A 14968-nucleotide genomic window follows, 5' to 3' on the forward strand; every position below is an offset into this window, starting at 1 on the left:
TAGCCTGCCTCACTGTATAATACACAGATCCGAACTGCTGGTCAAACCTGTACATTTTCCAAAAAAATAAATTATTATTTTACAAGTCCCTGCGCTACGTTGGGGTGGGGAAGGGCTTGCTGGGCACCGGCGAGTGGCGCGGCGGGAGCCCGCTCGCCGCCTGTGAGCGCAGTTTGTGCGAGAGGGGAGGCAGCGGCCGCTCGGAGCGTGGCGGCGGCGGCGCGGGGGAGCCGGCGGAAGGGACCGGCCGGGCAGCGCCGGCGGAAGAGGCGGGCAGGCCGGGCCAGGCCGGCGCAGCGGCTGCATGGGTGGCGTGTGGGCCCGCGCGGCGCGGCTCGGCTTCCCCGCGGCGCGGGCGGCGGCCCCGCTGTGCGACCGGCGGCGGCTGGGCTGGCTGCCCGGCGGCGGGGCGGGCCCGCTGCTGCTGCTGGCGGCGGCGGCGCTACCTCACGGCCCGGTCCGCCCGCCGGCCGCGCCTCACTTCCTGCGCGCCGGGGCGGGGCGCGGCTCCTGGGTCCGCCGCTGCGAGACGGGAAGCGGCGCCGCCGCGCACCTCCTCAGGGAGCAGCCGCCTGCCATGCCCGCCGCAGCCCTCACCGCCGGCCCCGCCGAGCCGCAGGCGCCGGCGAGCGACGAGTCCCTCCGCCGCGGCCGCCGGAGGAAGGCCAAGGTGGGAGCGGGCGGCCGCGCGCCACGTGCCGCCGCGGGGGCGGCCATTTTATACGGCCCGGCCTGGCCCCGCCGCGGGCTTGGGGGGACTGGGGGGGTGGGGTGGGGTGGTTCGGGCCTTAAACCCGAGTAACGGCGCGTCGTGAGGGGGGGCGGTCCGGCCGTGTGACGCCCGCTTTCCCTCGGCAGGAGGAGACCAAGGGGAAGAAGCTGAAGCAGCGGGACAGGCTGAAGCGGCGCGGTACGGCCGAGGCCGAGCAGGCCCAGCCCGAGGAGAGCGGGCTGGGCGACGGCGACCTTGAGCCCCCCCTGCCCAAGAAGACAAAAAAAATCAAGGGGAAGAGCAACGGTCTGGCTGGAGAGCGCGACGGCTCCGAGCGCACGGCGAAGCCTTCCTCCGCCGTAGGCGACAGCGCGACGTCCCTGGCAGCCCGGAGCGCGTCCGGCGACGCGGCCGCTGGGGAGCAGGACGGCGACGCGGAGGTAGTAACGCTCTGCCCGCGGAGCCCGCGTCCCGCTGGTAACGGGTGGGCTTAGTGACGTGTGCTGGGTGCTGGTGGAGGCTTGGCGTCTGAGAGCTGTGGGAGTCTTGGGCTGTTGTCGCGGGTGGCGTTCGCTGCTGTTCCTCCTGGATTTACAGCACCCGGACCTAGGGGTCGTGGAGGACCCGGCATCGCGCCCGTTTCCACCCAAGCTGCGGGTGGGTGAGTGAAGCACAGCAGCACGTGTGCTGACACGTGGTAGCTGTCTCTCCTTGTTGTGCTTTCCGCTTGATGATAAATGCCGTGCCGTTTGGTTTAGCTTGTCCTACACTGGAGAAGGCTGGCTAGCAGGGAGCAGTTTCCAAGTGCCAGCTCATCTTCATGTAGCAACTTGTTTTGTGTCCTGCATCAGAACGGTTTCTCCCCACTGCACAGGCAGTCACCATCCCAGAAACGTGCACTTCTTTGTGCTGTGACCGCGCTTTCTCTGCTGGCGGGCCCTGTGAGGAAGTATTTGGCAAGGTGTCCTGTAAGGGAAGGTCGCGGTTATCCTTGTTAATGCCTGCCTCTGGAGTTCTCCCCGTTCAGATTTCACTATTGGCCTCACACATGCGTGTGACAGGGCCCTGCAGCTTGCCTTCCCCAATATGGGGCCTTCTGTGCATAGTTTTCTCTCTTGTGTTTATGATGGGAATGTGGATCAAGAGAGTGCGTTTTGTACATTGGGTGTAACGATGTGATCTGCTGGATCTCTGAAGCAGAAGCTAAACTGTGAGTTTTAAATAAGTATCTACTGGTATGCAAAATTAAGCTTTTTGCATGGTGTACTGAGTAGGTGTGATTTAGAGGGAAATTCCTGCCTCACACATGAATTGTGACACCAAATATGTTTTGCTTTGAAAAACAGTTGTCGAATGATTTCGGTGGACTCCAGTTAAGGTTTTTAACTAGTAGTTTCCCTTCTGTGACTTGCCAAGTATATGCGCACGATGCGGTAAGGTCACGCGGAAGGGACAATTGTTCCCTTTTGTTTGCCTTGGGTCTAAATCATGGTGTAGGTGTATCTGAATTAGGGATGAAATCGCAGTAGTCGTGATTTTGAACAAGTTATTGCAGGTAACAACAGCAGGAGGACCTTTTGCAGGAAGTCTTTATTGAAGACTGATGTAAAAACAGGATTTGCTTGTAGGAATTCTGTCATGCTGACTTGTGCAGCCTGTGTCGGTATGTCTTGTCTTCTAGTACGGGGTGGCTGGAGGCAAGTTTCCAACTTTATGCTGTGATGACGTTTTCATTTGTGAAGTACCCACATCACAAGGGTTTTCTTTTTCTTTAAATAAGAAGGAGGTGGCTGGTAAAATTGTGGTAATAGAGCAAATGCGTAGTTTTTCTTGTGTGCCTGTGTAGGTTATATTATTTACTCACCTCTTAGGGTAAGCTGTTTTTCTTTTATCCTGTTAGGAGCTGACAGAAGAAGTGAAAGAAGGTGACTTCTCCAATTTTCCGCTCTCTGAAAACACCATCAACCTTCTCAAAGGTTAGTTAATGTAGTAAAATAAATTTTCTGTAAATGTTTGTCCAGAATTGGACTCTCTTACCTGTATAAGAAGAAACAGAAGCTAAGGGTCAGTTGTCCTAAATCCTCTTACATTTATTGTGTGTTAAGAGTATGCACAGGAGCAGTCACTGTAGATTCAAAGAATCGGCTGTTGATATTCGGAACAAAGTTTTTATTTTGTTCAATTTCGAGCACCTTAAAGTGAGTTTGTTCTTCCACGGTCTGGTTGTTCCCAGGTATACTTCCTAGACACAGGGTTTCTTTTCTCATCAGCATCATTGTACTTACTGTGTATCTTTACTTCAATTTCTGTATCTGCTCTCTACAGTATCACTTCTTAAAAAAGTGTAATGATGTTTTGTGTGTGAAGACTATTTGGCTTCTGTGAACAGATTGTCTAAGATTGTTCTCATACGTTGGGGCGTTTTCATATCTCTTCTCAATTAATTTTGTTGAGGAAGTAATCACTGTAGAGTTCTTCTGTGTTTGGAAGCTGTGTGATTCTTGCTGCTCAGACAAAATTCTCCTTGTTCCTTTATGTTTTCCTTGCTGAGAAGTTTCTCTTGGATGGACTATTTCACTTCCACTGTGCAAAATCTCTCTGGAGTTTTAAAATGTTTCGAAACAAACACTCTCATCTCCTCCTCACCTTCAGAACCAAACTACCACAACATCTTGGGCTGTATCAGAAAAAGCATGTTGGGTTTGTTTTTTTTCTCTTCCTCTTTTGTTGTCTTATGCCAAACATCACAAAGAAGGCTATATTTCACTGTGGATACTCAGCTGTGTGTTTGGCTGGGGGGATACCTTTTGATGTAAAATAGGAGTAAAAACAAAGATATGTGGTTTTCTTCAGTTGCGTCTCCTGTTGTGTACAGGATTTGACGTGATGTGCCCTACATATTCAGGCTAGTTGTATATGAGGGCTTCTCATTGTTTATTTGCCTTTTAATGAAACCTCTTTGGATTATTTTACAGCTCGAGGTGTAAAATACCTGTTCCCTGTGCAAGTGAAGACTTTTCAGCCCATATATGATGGCAAAGACCTAATTGCTCAAGCTCGAACAGGAACTGGGAAAACTTTTTCTTTTGCTGTTCCGCTGATTGAAAAACTTCAGAGTGTCTTGCAGGATGGGAGAAGAGGCCGTGCACCAAAAGTAACTTAGCACTGAAACGTTAACACCAAAACCTTAGAATATGGCAGTTTTCAAAAGTGATTTTGCAGTTGCTTTAGGGACTTTTGTTTGGGGCTTCTTTGTCTTTATTGATGTCTGTAATACTGAATGCTTTCTTCAGCTCACGAGCTACAGTGTGGCAGAGATTTTGCAGCATCACAGCGATAACATGTTTCATGATTGGGGTTCCTTGTGACTGCATTTGGGAGAATGGTCAGGGCCCTGCAGTCGTAGCTAGTGGACTTTCAGACTGCTGTCCTCGGGAAGTTAGCGTGCGGCTTTGAGGTTCACTCCCCTGCCTCTTCTGAGGTAGCGGTTGAGTCGGCTGGACTTGTCTGCACTCACGGAGGTTGTTTCTCACTATAAATTACGTGGTGGTAACTGAAAGCTGATTTTTTTTCCTTCCTCTCGTGCCTGGAGACTCAACTTAATGGATGCAAGTGGTGTTTACATCTCTGCTTAAGCGTGAGGTGGAGTTGGTGATCAGATACCTGTGATCAGATATCATACTTGCACGCAAATGAAGTGTATATATTTATCATTAGACTGAAAAATTGTTATAGTCTGCTGATCTGTTGCCTACTTCATCCTTCTATTTTATTAACTTTAAAGATGATATAAGATTTAAAATCTTGCTGACTGAAAGATTTCTAGAGAAGAATTCAGCTCTGTTTTATTGTTTTATTTTTAAAGAAAATGGAGGGGGGAAGCATAGATACTGGAGGAGCGCAGGTGGGTGGAGAAGGAGGGTATATGGCTAGAGTGCATCATGCTGTGTATCTTAAGATCTTACTACTCCAAATTGTTTAGTGACTGTTCCTATCCTTTAATGCTGAACTGCATCTTCATTGTCCTCAGTAATGTTACTGAAGTGTCTATTTTATCTGGCATTAACTTAATGAGGCTGTTTTGTGCAGGCTCCAGGTGGCAAGAAATATTGCTGGGATGGTGGGGAGCTATGAGCACCTCTTCAGGAGGCGTAGAATAAGAATGGGAGTAGAATCTGTTTGATGTGAAGCAAACACTCTTCTCCTAGCACCCTCTTCTAAGCACAGCTGCATTTTTGTCTCTTTTTCACTCCCTCCAGGTGCTGGTTCTTGTCCCAACCAGGGAACTGGCCACTCAGGTAGCCAGAGACTTCAAGAATCTCACCAGGAAGCTGTCGGTGGCTTGTTTTTATGGAGGAACTCCATATCAAGCACAGCGTAAGTGAACACTAAGGAATTATTACTGGATTAGACTTGACTTTCTCCAAATGCATTCCATGAGTAAAACTGGCTTGTTTCACTTCAGTCAGGAACCAGGACATTGCTTTCAAAGGAAGCAGGCAGTCTGGGTTGAATTATTTTAGTTCCAATAAATCTTTATTTAAAAGAATGACTGTAGGTCTGCAAAGTGGTTAGTCCTTTCAGTTTCTTCTTTATTGCATGTTTATGTGGTTTTTATGTGGACATATACTGGGACTAGGTGACTGTCCAAGTGAAAGAGAGAACTGTGTGTGTGTGGCTCTGTCTGTCTCCAGAGGTAGCTGTGAAAAAGAATTTAGCTGAAAAACTAAAGCATTTTTCTGTAATAAAGCTCTGGAGATTTCTAATGCCAGCTGTCTGCTGATTGGAAATTCGTGTATCTTACTGTAACTTTGCTTGTGGCTTAGCTGGCATTCCTGACAGAGCAACTAGGACCACGTTAAGCTTACTTGTTTGTTACCTGGACTGGAATAGTGCTTTATTCAGAAATTAAAGTGAAGGGCAGTAGCTTTTTGGTTCTAAAATTAGAAGTGTTGCTGTGTACTGGTAACTTTTTGCCTTATTGTCTCTAGCATTCTGACAGTGTCCTGGTTTTTCTGTCTTCCAGTTGATCTCCTTAGAAGTGGCATTGATATTCTAGTGGGAACTCCTGGACGGATCAAAGACCACATTCAGAATAGCAAGCTGGAACTTTCCAGCGTGAAGCATGTTGTTTTGGATGAAGTTGATCACATGTTAGACATGGGCTTTGCTGAACAAGTGGAAGAAATCTTAGGATTTGCTTATAAAAAAGGTAAATTCTAAACAGTGGGAGAAGAACACAGTTTTGCTGCTTTGAAAACTGCTGGTGCACCCCCAACTTGAATCCTTCATGCGATGCTAGTATCGGACCTCAGAGAAAAGAGTGAGGTAGCGCTGGAAAAGGTTCAAAGCAAGGTGACAGATGGCTGAAGGGCTGGAATAGCATCTCTGGAAGGGGGCAGGGGGTGAGTGGGGGAAAAGCAAAAAAGCAGCAAACCCAGCTCAACTCCCTTATCCCTGGTGTTCTTCACCCTGAGAAAGGTGACAGCATAGGGTTAGGGTTGTGGTGTGCCTGTACACTCGTCATCACACTAAATTGACACCTAGGGAATACTTGCTCTTTTCTGGTGCAGTGGGCATTCAGCAAAGCCACCAGATAGCAGGTACAGAGAAGAAGGAGATTACTTTAATAGTGTGAAATTCCTTGCCACATTGTACTAATGCCAAAAGTTTTGAAAAGTGACTTAATGAATTACTGGAAGTAGAAATATCAGGGAATACTAAAAGCAAAGTTACCACTTCTGGCTCTGGAAGCCATGAAAAGCTGGTTGCTGACAGAGTTTCTTCATGTCTTCATTAACTACACTTGGCTGCTGTTGGAGCGAGGACATGAGCTTCATGGACCTTTGGTTTGACCCAGTACAGCCACTGTCATTTTTACTTGACTTTTACATTCTCCCCATTTCTGCAGAGTTGGTCTCTGTCCTGAGACCCAAAAAGTACAGATAATCTTCTGAAAAAGGAAGTCTGTGTAGGCTTTGAGAGAGTTGTCATAATTATTTAATAAATTGTAGGGGATAATAAGCGTTGTTTTGTGATGTGTGTTTCTTTCTGTCTGATCCTATGGAGCTATGAAGATAGGTTAACCTTTTTCAAGATCCTGTTTGTTAAACTGTTCTTACCTGGAGTAATCTGTCTTGTTTTATGATTCTTCCCCCAGGTCTGCAGAGTCTTTTTTAAAATCATAGAAATCATAGAAAGTTTTGGGTTGGAAGAGAACCCTAGAGGTCATCTAGTCCAACCGCCCTGCAGTGAGCAGGGACACCACTAACTAGATCAGGTGGCTCAGAGCCCTGCCTTTTACCTTTGCACATAGCCATATCGTTCACAGCTAGTTACTATTGGAATGCCAGGCAAGGAGGGGTTGGGACAAAAGTTTCGGGTATGTGGGAGGACTTCAGGAACTGTCTAAACCATTTCTAGCAGATGATCTATAAATGTGTCTTGCATTTCTTCTCAGGCAGGACGAAGGATTCAGTTTGATCCAGTTAAAATTACTGTAATTTTGCCTTCGGTGTCTAAAGGATTTAAAAAAAGTTTTCATTGCGTCTAAGTTTTCTTCTTGTAGCTAATTTACTGCACATATACACCTCTAAATTTGAGAGCAACTCTGTTGCTCACATTCTCAACAAGAATTCAAGTTCTCAACAACTTGGTTCTCAAGTTTCAGACTCTATTCTGATGACTGAAATTGATGGCCTTTCCTTCCAGGTTCTGAGAACAACCCCCAGACACTGCTGTTTTCTGCAACTTGTCCGCGATGGGTATATGATGTGGCAAAAAAATACATGAAAGATGAGTATGAACAGATTGACCTAATTGGAAAGAAGACTCAAAGGACTGCCACGACTGTGGAAGTGAGTGATTCTGCCGCAGAGCAGTGCAGGTCCTCAGAGCGTGTGGCTTGGATAAAATGGGTTCTGCATTGACTTTACCAGTGGGAGTGTGGAATGACTTTTCGCATAATTAATATAAAATTTTTTTAAGCAAAGCTTTCATATGGGTGGAGTAGTTTCCAGGCTTTAAAAAAAAAATTATTTTTTTATTAATTTTGTCTGTCCTGCGCGTGGCTTAAATTTAACATAGATGCTGATCGTGTTTCTTTCCCGAACAGCACTTGGCTATACAGTGTCGCTCATCTCAGAGAGCAGGAGTTCTTGGAGATATCATTCAAGTCTACAGTGGCAGCCATGGGCGGACCATTGTCTTTTGTGAGACCAAAAAGGAAGCAAATGAACTGGCTATGAATGCTTCGCTCAAACAGGTACTGGGATCTGAATGGAGAGCAGCAGTTACGGATATGCAGGGGTTGAATGCCCTGAAATAAATATGAGGTTGCAACTGTGTGGATGAAATTTCTGTGGGTGGTTTTAAGACTTATGAAAGCTGTTTCTAAAAGTAGAGCTTTGCAGTTGAAATAGCCTCTTGGCTGTGGTTATGAATTTAGTCCTTTGGTGTTAAAATTGTGCAGGACAGGATCAATGGAAAATACGCAGTTTATGTTGAATGACCAGGAGATGGTAAAAGTGGTAATAAACAGGAGCATTGTGTAGTGCACATATTCCATCTTGCGTTAGTGTGCTTTTCAGATTCCTTTCTCTTAATGGCATTTATTCTTTGAACAATCTGTTCAGGAAAATCCAACTAATACAGTAGAATGGGATGTCTTATTGCCTTTGAAGGTTATTTAATAGTTTCTTCAGACCTCAGGTGATACATAGAGCAGGTTTTCTGTGCTTGCTTGAATTATTACCTTTTTTTGAGCGTGGGGAGAGGTGCTGGATTTTTTCCAGAGAAAATCCTGTCTGAGACTGAATACTAATTTATGGAGAAAGAGCAGTGGTGGGAATATGTAGTTTGCCCAGTGTTTGATAAATGTAGTATACCATCCACATTAAAATCTTGCAGCAACACTTTTTGTCTGGCCCTGCTGCTTTCACAGTAAATTCAATGACTGTGTCAGTATGTGACGCAATTTTGTCTTAATGCTAGTAAGTTCTGCTTTAGAATGTAACTTGTTTGAATTCTGAGCTTGTGACTCTCCTCTTTCTCCTTGTCAAACACTTGGTCTATTTCTTGTCCCATTAAAAGTGGAGGTTGTTCAGATCACCTGTAGGGTTAGGGAATGCCCTGAAAACCTCATTTTGGCTTCTCTGTTTTTTGGGATGACTTCCGAGGGAGGGGAGCAGTCTCCTGCTAGCTTTTGACAAGCACTGCCCAAGTGAAGTTGCTTCCATTTGTTCCAGTGGAAGCGGAAGCTCAAGTGGGCCTTTTGGGCATGGCAGACTGCAAATTGTACAGTTTGCTGTTGATATGCTACAAATAATAACTTTACGGTAAAACTACTGCTTACAAGTATTATTGTCCCACAGAAGGATCAAACCACAAAGTAGCATGCTTTATATTCCTTTGGTATCAGCTATGTAATTGTTTTCTGTTGCTCTGCACAATATTTTGGGTTTTGTAATTAAATGTCTTTAGATACTGCAGCCTAGACTCCCCTGTTAAATGACATCTTAATGGTTTGTTTCACTGGCAGGATGCCCAGTCATTGCATGGTGACATTCCACAGAAACAGAGAGAAATTACATTAAAAGGCTTTAGAAATGGTGTGTTTGAAGTTCTGATTGCAACAAATGTAGCTGCCCGTGGTTTGGATATACCTGAGGTTGACCTTGTTATACAGTGTTCACCACCAAAAGTAAGTCATTAGGGGAAACTAAAATTGCAATTTATTTTTTTGTGACGGAACAGCAGGTTATTTCTCTGCTTCACCAGAAGTACATTCTGAATCACAGATTAAGTGGATTTTTTGTACTTGCGGGCCTAGAATTTCGTAGTTAAGCTTTTATATTTTGGGCTTTGAATAAAGTGAAAGTGATGGTTTTCAGTTACTCTGGAAGGATAGTTTTTGCCATTGTTTCAGCATTTCTGAATCCCTTCTGAACATTGAGTTTTGTAACAATTCTAAAATACTGCTGCTGCCTTTTTCTTCTTTTGAAACTCCAGTGGAGCTTTTTATTGAAAAAAGAAGCAAAAAACCTTAGTCAGTAGTGTTTAACCTGGGGCAGTATATGTTGGGCAGGGTAGCGTATGCAAACCATGGTGGTTTGTGTGTAGTTACAAGTTTGGCTGTAAAGACATCATGTATCACTCCTTAAGCTTCTGAATTAGAGTTTAGCTTGCATTTTGTCTCCCTTACAATGTATAAATGTCAACAGTTTAAATTACATAAGGTTTTCTCATGTTAATCTGAATTTCTGAAGGATGTTGATTCCTACATCCATCGTTCTGGACGTACGGGTCGAGCTGGCCGGACCGGGATCTGCATTTGTTTATTTCAGAGAAGAGAAGAAGATCTTCTGAAACAAGTTGAGCACAAAGCCGTGAGTTGTACCTCAGACCTCTGCTTAATGACATTACTCAGCTGCTGAAAAGACTTTGCCACTCTTAGACTTTGTAACCATGGGCTGCTTATGACTCCTGTGTGGGACTCATGTCCTGTAGTCCAGTAGGCCAAAAATGTTGATATTTGGTAAGCGTTTGTAAATGCTTTTGTATCACCCTGTTCTAGTGTCTCATGAGTTTCCCCGTGTTGGCAGTACTCTGCTGCTCTCAGCAGGCAGACTGTGACAAGAACGCACAAAGGAGACCATGCCTTTCGTTACGATGTGCATGTAAATTGATGTAAAGTAGCTCCAGATTAACAAAGGCAGGAACTTAAAGAAAAGCTTTATTCTAGCTTTCGAAGTCATTAAATTAAGTAAGGACTGTGGTGATGTTTGAAACAGTAAGCGACTAGAGGTTACAGTAATGTAACATAGGTAGAGTGGAGTTGTAGAGTGCTGAAAACACCTTCAACTGCAATTTGTTTTCTCAATTTCAGGGGATTACATTTAAGCGTGTAGGTGTTCCGTCTGCTACAGATGTAATTAAAGCTTCAAGTAATAATGCCAAAAAGTAAGTTTATTTGCCTGTTCTTGAAAGATGTCTAGAGATCTTACCAGCAACAATGCTGTTAATGCAAAGCTTTAAGGGATCAGGCCTGTATGTGTCTTTGCCTATGTTGTAAAAGTCAGCTGGTTTGCATGTAGATGCTGACTTGTTTTCATAAGATGATATCAGTAAACCTCTGTGTGCTTGAACATAGACCTTTTCATAGAACATAATCTCTAAGTTCTTGCAGAAATTAACCTCTGTTTATATCATCAGAAATCAGTAGCAGAACAGGGAATTACTGTCATGCAGGGAAACTAATTTTGTTTGCTCAGATGATACAGTAGCAGTGTGTAAAGAGCAATACTTAGTATAATAAGGAGGAACTCTGCAGTAGTGGGGGTGTTGTAGCCCTGTCCTGTGTTTCTTTGTAACTTTTTATTCTCAAAGGTTGTAGTTTTTTATTCCGTGCACCTCTCTTTACATTTGCTGCCCCATTGGTGGAAATTGCATTGGCAGAGGTTATTATAATTAGTGAGGATTTGACCAGTGTAGAGGAGATCATGGGCATGGTGTTGGGTTTGCCACGTACTGAAAAGTGGTGGGAAGTGCTGGTGTACCAAAAATAGCATTAGAGAAGTGGCTGTTCTCAGTTTCCCAGCTTGTTTTCACTGCCTTTCTCAGAAATAACTAGTTTAATCACCTTAGCACTGAGAGCAAGAAGTACCTTGCCCCAACCCAGTAGTGGCATTGTAGTGGTTTGCTTCTCTTCCTTGTGAAGTAGAAGCAAGGGATTCTTGGGTTTGCTGGCAACACTTTCTTGTGGATTCTTGGGTATGGTCTTAAGAAAGCTGGTATTTTAGAGCCTTCCCTTGATGTTTTTATCAATGGTTTAAAATGTGCCACGTTGTACATCCTCAGTTTTGAACACATATTTCAAGGGGCTTGGCTTTAATGAGCAGAGGAGATGGATATTTGGCATCCTGAAGTTGTTGAGTTAAATGAGTGGTAGTGAAGCATGAGCATGATAGCCCAGGCTTTTAGAGATAATTTGCTAATCTTGAAATCTGTCTGAAGTCTATGTTTAAACATGACTGCACTTCACAGGGGCCTTTGCTGATTTCTTAAACTTCTGTTGTCGCCATGTAGGTTGTTGGAGGCCATTCCTTCTTCTGCAGTAGACTACTTCAGAAAATCTGCTCAGGAGCTCATAGATGAAAAAGGGGCAGTTGCTGCCCTGGCTGCAGCTCTAGCCCATATTTCTGGGGCATCTTACATACAGCAGCGCTCCTTACTCAACTCGACTGTGGTAAATAACATTATACCTGTGTTAACAAGAATGGATAAATGAATTACTTGCGTCCAATCCAAGTGTGGCTCAGGTTCTTTCAGTAGGGTTTCTGAATAGCTGTTATCCCCAGCTTCTGTTTTGTTGCTCATTCCTTAACTGCAATCAGCTCCTACTGATGCTCTGCAGGAAACCAGAGAAACTCACAGTGAGTTAGTAAATTTTCTTGAAATGAGAGTCAAAGGAATTTCTCCAGAGATCTAAGTGACAGGAGACTGTGATGCTGTAAGAGAGTTCAACTAATGACATTTTATGAACCAATAGATTGTTTTGTGCTATTGTAGTTTTCCCTTCCCAGGAAGCTGGGAAATGTAAAATTTCTGTAACATTTCAAGTAAGCCTAGTGTGTGATTACCTGATTTTAGAGTGATCTTGACAGAAGTACATACCTTCCTTTTTCTGATGCGTTTGGGGAGAACTTGCCCAGTTTGTTGCGTGGTGACAGAGTTTTGGAAATAGCATATGACTGGACTGTGCTTCTTGTATCAGTCTGGGGTTTTTTTTACCCTTTTTCTAGCGGTAACTTTCTGTATGTATTGAATAAATGTGTCTCTGCTTCTGTCTAAATACAGAAATGCTATTGGCTTTTATATCAATGGGAAATCCTAGATTAAATGGGTACCTTCAGCTTCATAGGAGGCTTTAGTTGCTTTACTTGTGGGAAGCTGATTTCTTAGGATTAAATACTACATTACAGTAAAAAGTTATTGCATAGTTCATTAGTTAGGGAGTTACAGGCTGTCCAGTCAAGTTTAGTCTGGTAAACGTTTTTCTCTGTCTGTTTCCTGAAGGGCTTTGTGACCATGGTGTTAAAATGTTCAATAGAAATGCGTACCATGAGCTATGCCTGGCGAGGACTGAAAGAGCAGCTTGGTGAGGAAGTAGATGCCAAAGTATCTGCAATGCGTTTCCTCAAGGGGAAGACGGTAAGACGGCCCATCCTTGGGGAAGGAGGGGGGTGGGGGGGCGTGTGTGCGTGCGCACATATCACCAGGTTTTGCAGTGGTTGAGGCAGAAGTTCTGAAGTCGCAGTATAGAAGTGTTGATACCTCACTCTAGCCCTACTTAATCTCATTTCTCAGAAAATGGTAACCTATTGTGAGGACTTCTGAAACAGCTGTTTATATATACACTATTAAAAAAAAAAGAAAGCAATGGGTGGAGCTAGTTGAGTGTTTTTAAAGACGCTTATTTGAATGGAAACATACCTTCTAAATGATAACACAGGAATTCTCTCCTAAAAAAAAAAAAGCATGAGAAATATGTATATAGTGGGAGTGGTTGGTGTGACATATATTGTTTTGTTGTAGTGCCAACACTATATATATACCACTGCATTGAAAAGACAGCTGTAGAGTGGGGCAGTGACTGACTGCCTGACCTGAGCAGTACAGCATTCACCTGACTGTCAGCCTGGCTCCTGACATGCCTCCTGTGCAAGTGTGTTCTCAGAGCGCTGGTGGTGCCAGGTGATGCCTGCCTTAGTCTTAAATGGTCAGGCTGATGGCAGGCAATGCTGCTGTCAGCACAGAGCATTTGGCATCTGCTTTTTGTTTTGCGCTTTTGTGTTTTAGCTGATTTTTTTTTTTTCTACAGCTGATAAAAAGCTTCCCCCAACAGACCCTGCTTTCTGTTATTTCTGGTTTGTACAGTTAGCCTGTATGAGCAGTTGTAGGTGCTGCCTGTTGGGAGTTGTGTCTCTATTCCTGAGTATGCCTTTGGAAAGCAAATGCCTCTCTCTTTTTCTGTTTCAGGGGGTGTGCTTTGATATCCCCGTTGGTGAACTGAGTAACATACAGGTATGTTTTTTGTAGCCAGAATTGGCTTTGGAACCTGGTAATTTGAAATACGGTGATTGCCATATATAGGATTGAATATAGGGTGGTTTGGGAGGACAAAGTTTGTGCTTTAAGAAGGACATTGCATAGACAACACAGTCGTTAGAAAGAGTGCAGCACGGTTGTGTAGAAAATACCCTGTCATGCCTCATTGTCATTTCAGTTCTCACTATATTACCTGATTTTGTTAAACAAAATCCTATGTTCTTTGTCTGCTCTGGGTTTTGACCCCTCCAGTGTATTTGAGAGTTAACCAGTTTTCTCACTTCGCTCCGTGTCACTTTGTCATCGTTCATGCTTTGTCACAGGACTGTTGAGTTGTCTCCCAAGAGGGGTCTGAGGACCTATTTTGGCGAGGGTGGGATTGATCTGGAAATGTCTCTGCATTCAGTGTTGCTTTTAATGATGTAAGGTCCCTTCGACACGCCTGCAGGCGCATGGAGTCTCATTCCGTTGGCCTTGTTTCAGGAACAGTGGACGGACACCAGGCGCTGGCAGCTGTCCATGGCAAAGGAATTGCCAGAGCTGGAAGAGTACCCCCAGGAGGCGGGACGAGGGTTCTCCAGGTTTGGAAGCGGGAGGCAAGGTGATGGCGGCTTCAAGAGAAACAACTGGGTTAAGAATGGAAACCGGGGACGTGATTTTAACAGGTCGCTTGATTGACCACTGGTGCAGACATGGGACTGAGCTGGTTTTTATCAAAAAGTAAAAGCCTGTTAGACGTTCCTCTTTGTCTTTATTCCTTGATAAAGCGGCCTGTCTTTGAGGCTGGCTAAAAAGCCTAATGGCTGAAATGACTGGGTTTTTTGGAAGATTGTTCTGTTTGCCGAGCACACTGGCTGCTGCCGTTTTCCTGCCGTTAAACGCTGTGTGGGTCGAGAGGTGAGTGTTTCACTGGAAGCTCGGCGCTGTGGGGCATCGGTGCTCTTCCGAATGTGTAGTTACTGCACCCTGCCTGTTCAGAACCCCTCGCATAAAAAGTCTGGTGTTCTAAATAAAAAAAATTTTCCAGAGAAATTTGACATGGAGCCCCTCGGCACCCTCCCCTGCGAGCGTCACCGGGGTGCAGGGGCGCCGGTGGCTGCCTGCTGCTCCCGCGCGCCTGGCACCGCCTGCTGCCCCCGGCGCCGTCGC

General features: G+C 44.9%; 1 protein-coding gene across 1 annotated transcript; it reads left to right on the plus strand.

Moving 5' to 3' along the window:
• Positions 1 to 304: 304 nt before the first annotated feature.
• LOC104338406 (nucleolar RNA helicase 2) lies at positions 305 to 14560 on the plus strand. The gene is made up of 15 exons (XM_075423126.1): positions 305 to 670; positions 859 to 1152; positions 2613 to 2688; positions 3688 to 3866; positions 4972 to 5089; positions 5739 to 5924; positions 7424 to 7569; positions 7827 to 7976; positions 9252 to 9413; positions 9979 to 10098; positions 10599 to 10672; positions 11798 to 11957; positions 12788 to 12922; positions 13751 to 13795; positions 14303 to 14560. Exons 1-15 carry the CDS (start codon positions 305 to 307, stop codon positions 14495 to 14497), a joined length of 2406 nt encoding a protein of 801 aa, XP_075279241.1. The 3' UTR covers positions 14498 to 14560.
• Positions 14561 to 14968: the final 408 nt, after the last annotated feature.

This window comes from Opisthocomus hoazin, chromosome 6, assembly GCF_030867145.1.
Source record: "Opisthocomus hoazin isolate bOpiHoa1 chromosome 6, bOpiHoa1.hap1, whole genome shotgun sequence".
Classification (NCBI taxonomy): domain Eukaryota; kingdom Metazoa; phylum Chordata; class Aves; order Opisthocomiformes; family Opisthocomidae; genus Opisthocomus; species Opisthocomus hoazin.